This window comes from Galeopterus variegatus, unplaced genomic scaffold (genome assembly GCF_000696425.1).
Source record: "Galeopterus variegatus unplaced genomic scaffold, G_variegatus-3.0.2 Scaffold6754, whole genome shotgun sequence".
NCBI classification, from domain to species: Eukaryota; Metazoa; Chordata; class Mammalia; order Dermoptera; family Cynocephalidae; genus Galeopterus; species Galeopterus variegatus.
In genome coordinates, this window is record NW_007732865.1 from 57,340 (window position 1) to 67,778 (window position 10,439).

The 10,439-nt window shown below is 35.8% G+C and overlaps 1 protein-coding gene across 4 annotated transcripts in view; it reads left to right on the plus strand.

The window, feature by feature from the left end:
- The window catches only part of MAPK9 (mitogen-activated protein kinase 9), a 41,827-nt gene that overhangs the window by 7,786 nt on the left and 23,602 nt on the right, over positions 1-10,439 (plus strand). For all 4 annotated transcript variants that reach the window (XM_008591197.1, XM_008591200.1, XM_008591198.1 and 1 more), the window contains exons 2-4: positions 3,339-3,468; positions 6,379-6,437; positions 8,877-9,015. In XM_008591197.1, coding sequence (XP_008589419.1) covers positions 3,339-3,468; positions 6,379-6,437; positions 8,877-9,015 — 328 coding nt within the window. The remainder of the gene's footprint in view (positions 1-3,338; positions 3,469-6,378; positions 6,438-8,876; positions 9,016-10,439) is intronic.

Genomic DNA, 10,439 nt, shown 5'->3' on the forward strand with positions numbered 1-10,439 from the left:
GAATATTATAAGCAATAACAAAGAATGAATTATAACTACCTACAACAACGAATGAACTTACATACATAATGAACGAATGAAAGAATTCAAATACAAGATTCCAAAAACCAGTCAAAAATAAACGAGGGTGGCTTGAGGATGCAAGTGTAGCTGGTAAAAGCAAGGAAGTGATTATCATAAAAGTCAGAAGTAGTGATTATCTTTGGTGGACTGCCTGGAGTGATTTAGTTGGGGGTGTCAGAGGGGCTTTTGGGATACTGACAGAACATGACTATGATAGATCATTGAGCTGAGGAACAAAAAAAGAAGCAAAATGGATGAGTATTAGGAATAAGTCTTCTCACCAACAACACTTAATGTTAGAAATCAGGGGAGCAATGCCTTTAAAGTCTCAAGAGAAAATTGATTTTGAACTTAGAAGACAATCTATCAATCATGGGTGAGGGCAGAATAAGATCATTTATCTTCCCTGAACTTTTTCTGAGGAAATTCCTTGAAGACATACTCCAACAAGAAAGACAATACAATATCATGTAATATGAGAAAGTAGAGGGAGGCCAGTGAAAAGAAATCCCAGGAGAACAGCTGTGTAGCAGGCTTTGAAAGAAGCTCCAAGAAAAATGTCTTCAGAAAGAGTGGAGGGGCCGGCCTGGTGGCGCACTGCTACAGTGCGCCGCTTGGGAAGCGCGGTGGTGCTCCCGCCGAGGGTTCAGATCCCACATACAGACCGGTTCCCGCTCACTGGCTGAGCGAGGTGTGGGAGCAACACCGAGGGTTGCGGTCCCATTGCCGGTCCCGGTCCGGTACGGGCGCGACACTGAGGGTTGCGATCCGTTGCCGGACAGAAAAAAAAAAAAAAAAAAGGCAAGAAAGAGTGGAATAGATTGCAAGCAATAGATAATGTGAGTAAGAAGCTAGGAAGTACTGGTGATAGGCTAAAAAAGGTATAATTTTCTTCTCTTAATAAGACAAAAAAAAAGTTTATTAGAAACTTGTGGGGGGAAATGCTAGAAAAAGTCATGGTCCAAATATAAACCAAATTTAAAAGGACATGATGTTACATCAAGAAAAGAGAATCCATTTGCCCTTGATGCTGGAAACCGTCTCATTCTCTTATGAGTGGCAGCAAAGGTCATGTTGTCTTTAGAAAATGAAATGTAATCCCAGCTTTGCAATTAGTAATAGTTACATTTGCACATACATACATACACTCTATGTATTGATTTTCAACTTTTAACCACATCTTAAAGAAGAAACACGTAAGACTTAATTATAAATATAAAATAAACTGTAAAGCTTGACCATTTAAGACAGAAGTTTGGAGGAAAAGAGAGGAGGGTAGAGAGATGGAAGACAAAGGGGATGGAATATAATAGTCTCATTTTATATCCTGGGAAGTCAAGAGGTTCCTTTGAAAGTTGATGGAACAAGAAATTCAGGCATGCTAAATTTACAGAGGTAACCAAGGGAAAACCTAAAACTAACCTGAGAGCAAAAAAACTGAGAGGTGTTGGGGATTTCAAGTATGTGGTTAACTCTTTAGTTTTCATAATGGGGAGTAAATAGATTAATTCTAAAGTTGATAAATGACAGCTGGCTGGTTAGCTTACTCGGTAGAGCAAGGTCTAGGGTTTGGAACCCTGTACCGGCCAGCCACTGCCAAAAATTAATATTAAATAATAATGATGATGATAGTAAAGTTGATAATGAAGAAATTGTTATAAAAATATATTCTTTGGAGTTGAAAAGTGGCTACAAAACCCAAACCAGGAATAACTGAAGATAGTTGCTCCTGGAATTGGAACTAAGAATGTGGAATCATGTGTCTACCCAGATGTTTAGAATTGGTCCATTTGGCTCATTTTGGACAAAAACTTTTTTCAATTGACAAATAAAAATTGTGTATATTTATCACATACAACCTGTTTTGTAATATGTATACATTGTGGAATGGCTATATCGAGTCAATTAACATATGATTTACCTGACTTTTTGTGCATGGTGAGAACACTTAAAGTCTTAGCAATTTTCAAGAACGCCATACATTTTTATTAAGTATAATCACCATGTTGTACAATAATAGATCTCTTGAACTTATTCCTCCTGTCTAACTGAAATTTTGGATTAAAACTTTTGAGACCAAAAAAGTGTCTGTTTTCAAATTCTTGAGTCTGAGAAATAGGTACAAACACATGCATGTGTACAGGTACATTAACTAATGATTTATTTTACAAATAGGTTTATCTTGAACATTTTATAATTCCTATGAATGGTACATTTGCATATGGGCATGTGGATTTACATATGTGTATGCATGTGCACAAAATGTAAACTGAATTAAAATGAAATTAAAAATAACATGAAGTTTCTAATAATTCTTAACCAAATGTTACAGAAGATAGCCTTCAACTTAAAAACAGATTAAGTTAGAGTTGTTTGGCAAAGACATTATTAATAGAAGAGAGTAAGTGTTAACAGTGTTATAAACTTAATAGAATTAATAAATAGAAACAGTATTTAAAATGGTGCTTGTTTTCTCAGGTGGTCTTTAGCAGCTTTTAACCCCTGATGAATAGTCACAAGGTAATAACATTAATGGTGCTATAAGTACTGCATAGTTGGAAATCTGAAAATGTGTAATCAGGCTACTCAATTTTTCATGTCTATTTTCTGGAGGAAAATGAACCCTAAATTTCAACTGGGAACTTGAGATGCTGACTAGATTTTATTCTTACTATAATAGGAGGAGGTATTTTTAGTAGAATTTCATATATAGCAATTGCTTACATTAGGGATTTGGTATGTGGGGAATTTACCATGAGCTGAGATTTTGGCTTCTGTTTTCTTTTTACATCTTTTTGTCTGGGAAAAACACAATCAATCAAGATTATTATATTTTTCTCATGAGTTCAACCGTTTCTACTGCTGTGATACTCCAAAATATATTTACATTTTAATCTGTGATAACAGTGATTTTTTTCCCCAACTTCTTGACATGTTTAAACTGCGGATTTCATTGGTCTTATATGCTCTGTATTAAATGACCTGATTCTAACATAATGATCTCAACTAATATAATGAGAATTCAATGTGCAAAGGATTGCTGAATACATCTTAACTGCAGCTGTGCCTCTGCAAAGAAGTTAGTCCATCCTGCAATCTTAGCAACTCGTTTTGCTCTTCATATGTCGAAATACTTTGAATAGAAAGGAAACAAGCAGAAAGATTTTTCCTTATTTGTTATTCATTAAAAAGATAATACATTGAATGTACATTCTGCATTGCTATATTTTCCAAAACCATTCTAATGGAGTGTTTATTATATTTCCTAATTATAGTGCTGCTTTTGATACAGTTCTTGGAATAAATGTTGCAGTCAAGAAACTTAGCCGTCCTTTTCAGAATCAAACTCATGCAAAGAGAGCTTATCGTGAACTCGTCCTCTTAAAATGTGTCAATCATAAAAATGTAAGTTAGGTATATATTTCCTCTGTGTGCTTTGATGTTGTCAATGGTGTGATAATCTTCAGGGTCTTTTGGAGATACATTGAATTCAGACCTAGGACAAACTAATGATAAAAATGGCTATTAAAATGGTTATATTTTATTGATAAAATTCTTAATTATCGTTGGGGAAGTTGAAGTTAGAAAGCGGTGTCATGGTCTAGAAGAATTTAGATCACTCAGTTAAGGTAGGAATGTCAGTTAATCCTATAACCATTTGGTTTCCACTGTTTCTGTTTCTATAAAATAGGAAAAAATATTGACCTAACAAATTGAGAGCCAACTAAATATTTTTTGATAAACATTATTCTATAAGTAGCTTTTTACCTTACATATGGATGAATTATAGATGAATTTTTGTATATCTCTCCGTTTTGTGGGGGGTTTTTTTGGCAGCTAGCAGGTACAAGGGTCCGAACACTTGACCTTGGTGTTACAAGGTGGCGTTCTAACCAACTGAGCTAAGAGGCCAGCCCTGTCATCTCAGTCTTAAAAACATGTTATTAGGTGCTATTACATTCAGGATAGCTGTACTTGTCATCTCCATGTCTTAAAGAAAAATAATATGTCTCTAGAAACCACATTGTATGTCCTACTAGTGGTCTCTGAGCATTATTTTGATAACCTTGCCATGTTATGAAATCATAAAATGTTAAACGTGGAAGCGGCCTTGGGATCAACTCATGTGACCCCTTTTTTTTGGAGAGGGGATGAATATTTAAGACTATGCTAAACTCTATATGGTTCCCTTTGCTTTAACATTTATGCTGGATCTTTCTCATGTAGGGACATTAAATATGAAACTAAGATAGGTTCATTCTTTTGAGTCTGTGGTTTGAGTTGGTTTCAATTTCTCAGTTTTACTTACTTTAAAATTTTTTTCAGGTTACAAAAAAATATGTGGTTATTTTTAAAAATTAAAACAATATAAACAAGAAAGCAAAAATCCATGAATCCCACCACCCACAGATTACTAGCAGTAACATTTTAGTGAGCATTCTTATGCATATGTGTGCACAGAAGCAGAAACAAGATCAATTATGTTAGTCTTCATCCTCCTTTTTTTCCTTCTTGGAATGTTGGTACAGCTCATATACTTCAATGAGCATAGATATATACCATTTTTTAAATGGCTGTGTAGTACAGGTGCACAATAACTTATTTAACAGGCCACTTATTGTTGGATATACTGTTTCCAATTTTTTGCTATTACAAAGAACGTTGCAGTGAATATCCTTATAGATGAATTTTTGTATACTTGTCCAGGTGAGTTTCTTGGTCAATATTGCTAGGTCAAAGACTGCTTCTGGTTTTAATATGTGCTGACAAGTTGACCTTAAGGAAAACTGTCAGTTTTACACTTTCATTAAGAATATTTGAGAATGTCTTTTACTTCAAAATCACCCAGCCCTACATATCGTTGATTTTTTGTTTTACTTTTGCCAATCCAATAGATGACAAATGATATCTTACTTTTATTTTTGAGGTTGAATTTCTTTCTATATGTTTATTAGTCATTTTAAAAATTTTATTGAGAATTTGCTTTTCATGGCCTTTGTCCATTTTTCTCTTGGCCTCCTGGTCTCTTTCTTTCTTTCTTTCTTTTTTTTTAAAAGGTGACCAGTAAGGGGATCTTAACCCTTGACTTGGTGTTGTCAGCACCATGCTCTCCCAAGTGAACTAACCGGCCATCCCTATATAGGGATCCGAACCTGTGGCCTTGGTGTTATCAGCACCACACTCTCCCAAGTGAGCCACGGGCCGGCCCCTCTGGTCTCTTTCTTTTGCATTTGTAGGAAGTTTTGTGTGTTAAAGTTATCAACCCTTACTTTTAAAATTTATTTTTGTTTTTGTATTCAATGTAATTAAATATCCTAGGTTTCCTGTCATGCTTTAAAAAGACTATTTTACACAAGGATTATGTAAGTGTTTATCTATATTCTAATGTTTTATAGTTTCATGTTTTAGATTTAAATCTTTGTTCCATTTCCCATTTACCTTGGAGTAAAGATTGAAGTGTGGATGCAGTTTTATTTTTTTCCTTGGCTAGACAGTCACTCCAATCTTGTATACTGAATAATTCATCCTTCCCTTGGTCATTTGAAATGATTGAAGATGTGTGTTTGATGCTCAAAGCAATGCAACTCAGTGTTTACAACCATGGAGTACCAGATGGAGGCCTGTGATGGGGTCAGCTCTTTAACCCTCTTTAAGTAAATATATACAGCATGCTATGAGGTGGCTTATCTTCGTCACACCACACATGAGCTTAGCCTTCATATTTCAGAACTTTTTAGAAATTTTTTCATAGTGTATAAGTTGTCAGAGTTAAGATATTGCTTTATTTAGTGTTTTTCCACCCATAATTTCTACTCTTTTATGTTCAGAGCCAAAAAGACATTACGAGAGTACTTCAACAAGTTCATGGAAAAATAGAATTAAAATATAATACAAATCTTTCTGTGAAAGATTTTTTGAAGACCTCTCATATGTGTTTAAATCCTGTAATGATAATTTAAGTTACTAGGGACACATAAAAGTGGTTTGATTTAAAGTACATCTTATTTTCAATCGATGTTTAACTTTTTTCAAATGCCATATAATAGAATGTTTTGGTAAAAGCAATAATAATGATAAATACTGAGCTCTGCTGTGATTTTTTTTCCAGTTTTAATACATTTTAATGTTAAACTTAATTTTTATAGTCAAGTAGAGTTATCTAACAATAGAATGTTTTGGTAAAAGCAATAATAATGATAAATACTGAGCTCTGCTGTGATTTTTTTCCAGTTTTAATACATTTTAATGTTAAACTTAATTTTTATAGTCAAGTAGAGTTATCTAATATGCTAAGGTATAATTTTTTCTTTTCAGATAATTAGTTTGTTAAATGTGTTTACACCACAAAAAACTCTAGAAGAATTTCAAGATGTGTAAGTATCATTTTTATTTAGTAATGCACTATGCATCAAAGACTGAAAATTTAGAAAAGGAAGTAACTGCCTTTTGTGCTTAGGATATATAGGTGGCAATTAATTTTTAATGATATCATAGGTACATTTCTCTGTGGAAGAGAAATATTAAGAAAAATGGATAGTAATATTCAGTTATTTGTGCCTAGAGGGTTATTATCTCCATAACAGATAAAGGCTGACTGAAAAGGATTCTTCAGAGCAGGCAGTGACTATTGATGCCACTGCTCTGTTTTATTGAACTACAAAATGTTTTTCTCCAGTACCTAGTAGCCAGTATTGTAGGGTTCAGGTGTTTATAAGTATCATTTGAAATGATTAAGTCATTAAATTTGTGTCCTGAACCTTAAATATAATTAACTTACCAACTCACAGTGAAATAGAATATTAACTTATCATATTGGGGCATGGCGTCCAACTTCACCCCAAATTTATTGGTGTAGTCAGTTGTCCAACAAGTATTTGATTGCTCACTGTGTACTAGGCACTCTCTTGAACTTGGTATATGTTAGTGACCAAAACAGCCCCAAATCCTTTTATTACTTAGGTGATAAACTCCCTCCTAGAGCCTGCCAGGGAAGAGAGACAATAAACATAATAAAGAAGGAAAGAATGTAGTTCATTAGTATATGGTAAGTGCTGTGGACAAAGAGTAGAGTGGGGTCAGGGATCACAAGTGCTGGGGTTGGGAGTCAGGCTGCAATTTTAAATAGGGCAGTTGGGGAAAGACCTCAGTGAGTTGGTGACATTTCAAGGAAGCTTTAAAGTAGGTAAGGGAGTTGGTCCTACAGATATTTGGGGGAAGGTGGAATGGAGATTGGAGAAACACAGTGCAAAGGAGTGGCAGTGGGAGCATACCTGGTGTGTTCTAAGACCAGCAAAAGCCTGGTGTGGCTGGAGTGGAGGGAGCAGGGGAAGGAGAAGAGGGTGGGATCAGAGAAGTGATGGGTGGGACACTGCAGGGACCTCTAAGCCTTTGTAAGGATGTCCTTTTGCTCTGAGGCAAGTCAAAGTAAGATTTACAGCAGAGCAGTGAGCTCACCTGACTTAGGTTTTAAAAGAATAACTCTGGTTCTTGGGGTGGGAACCCACAGAAGGGACACAGAAGATGAGTTAATTAACAGAGGCTACCGCAGCAGTTCAGGTGAGAGCTGATGGTAGGTCTGTTAGGACCAAAGGATAATAGTGAGGGTGAAGGGAATAAATTGTATGCTGAACTGTTCCAAAGATAGAGCCACAGTATTTGCTGATAGATAGGACAGGTGGTGAGTGAGAGGGGAGCTGAGGCCTGAGCACCTGAAGGATGAAGGAGCTCTCAGCTGAGATGAGGAAGGCTATGAGAAGAGCAGATTAGGAGTGGAATCAGGAGTTCAGATTTGGACGTGGACTTCAAGCTGTCTAATGGACATTCAAGTGGAGCTGTGAAGTAGGCAGTTAGATAAATTAGCCTGCAGTTCAGGAGAGAGGTCTGGGTTGAGGGTAGGAATTTTGGAGTTGACAGTATATAGATTGTATTTAAAGCCGTGAGACTGGAGATCACCAAGAAAGTGAGTGTAGTTAGAGAAAGGAAGAAGGCCAAGGACCGAGTGCTGGGCACTCCGACAGTAAGTAGGGACAGTCAGGATTGTAGGATTGGCCACTGGATTTAGCATCATGGAAGTCATCAGTGACCTTGAGGAGGACAGTTTCAGCAAAGTAGTGGGGGCACAAGCCTGACAGTACGATTAAGAAAAAAAGGGAAAAGAACTGGAGATGGCAAGTCTAGACACCTCTTTGGGGAGTTTTGTTTGCAAAGGGAACAAAGAAAATGGGGTGATAGCTGGTGAGGGAAGTGGGGTCAAAAGTTTTCTTTTTTATTGTAATTGTTGTTGTGTGATCACTTTTTTTAAAATATAGACTTCATTTTTAGAGCTCTTTCAGTTTCACAGCAAAATTCAGTGGGACGTACAGAGTTTTCCCATATACTCTCTCCCCGCACACATGTAGGGCCTCCCCATCATCAACACCCCCACTAGAGTGGCACATTTGTTACAGCTGGACCTGTGACAGCGTGGATTGTATGCTGACTGATCCAATGGCAGCAGATTTAAGTAGGGGAACTTGAATTATGAGATTCTGCTTATTATGATGTAAAAGTTGTTTTGTTTTTAACTTGAAAGACATTGGGTAAGTTAGTTGTTTTTATATTCTTTGGAAAATTTTTACAAAGTTCCGTTATATATTTGCTTCTTTTTGAGACACCTTATAAATACATAGAGAAGACAAGTTGTCCTTTTACTTTAGCTAGTGTTGTGATTAGATAGTAAGTTGTTATTGTTTCATAGAAAATTCCAGTTTAATACCCATAAAGGAGTTCTGGATAACTTTCATGCACACGGCTGATGTTTTTTTTCCCCACAGGTATTTGGTTATGGAATTAATGGATGCTAACTTATGTCAGGTTATTCATATGGAGTTGGACCATGAAAGAATGTCCTACCTTCTTTACCAGATGCTTTGTGGTATTAAACATTTGCATTCAGCTGGTATAATTCATAGAGTAAGTAGTGATATTGTATTAATTTTTAAAATCATAATCATTTGGTTGTCATAATTCTCAATATACAAAAGAATAAAAAGAATATTAAGATATTTTTAAGCATGCTTTGTGGTATTAAACATTTGCATTCAGCTGGTATAATTCATAGAGTAAGTAGTGATATCGTATTAATTTTTAAAATCATAATCATTTGGTTGTCATAATTCTCAATATACAAAAGAATAAAAAGAATATTAAGATATTTTTAAGCATTTGTCAGTGTTGAAAATCCAAATAAATTATGGAATTGTGTTGTGTTTCAAAATAGAAAAAAATTGCAAAAGTAGGACAAAGAACTCCCAAGTACCATTTACTATACCTAGATTTACCTACTATTAATGTTTTTGTCATATTCAAAATCCCATTTTTAATGAGAAAGAAATTTAGATTTGTGGTGGGGGAAAGTTAGAGGCCAACTAGTAAATGAGACAGATGCTTGAGAACTCTTTTTTTTTTTTTTATTTTAACTTCTCAATATACATTATAGTTGATTTTTGTGACTCTTTACCTGTTCATCTTTCCTGCCTCCCTCTCTCCCTTCCCCCCCTTGAGAACTCTTACTTAAATTATGTCCCCAATATCCATTTCTCATATCATAAAATCTTGCCATTACAGCATCCGTGTCTCGCGGATGGGAGCAGCATCACTCTTTACCCTGTGCTTTGGGAGTGGCCCTGGGTGAGCCCCTTGACTAGGCTGAGGCTGGGTTTTGAATGATGATGTTGCCTGTACTGTCAGAAAGTAACATTTAAAAACCAGGGAGATAGAATGTAATCCTCTAAGCTGATTTTATAAGTTTTTGTTATTTTTTGGCTTGTACTGCTGTATAATTAGAACATCATGATAGAATTTTTTAAAAACACCTGCAATATTGAGTGAGACTAGAGGAGGAGGAAATATAATTTTATTGGAAATAGATATTCTTAGCATTCCCTAAATTATTACTATACTATTTTGTTGGCAGACTATCTTTAGATTTTGTGTTCCAACAGTGAGAAGTTGTATTTTCTCTGAACTAAAATCTGTGTGGCGAAGAAGACAGTGATACAAGAACAATGAAGTAGGTAGTTTTTTGATGGTATAGTAGTATCAATTCTTTGAGATCTGTTAGGTGCCAAGAAGGGTTAGTTCCATCACAGCCACTGAATGGAGGTCTCCTGCACTGATAGAGCCCTTGCCTGTCCTCTCAAGCCTCAGGTCTGTGGCACAAGGCCAGTGTCAGGGTGTGGCATCTCTTGTCCTCCCAGGACTTGGTACACTGATAAGCATCTCATTTGCAAGTGTGCTGATATTTAAAATATAGCCTTTGCTGCCACCAAGTGGTCAGTTAAAATAATGGTGAATTCGGCTTAAAAATAGTAACACTAGGGGGCCGGCCGGTGGCT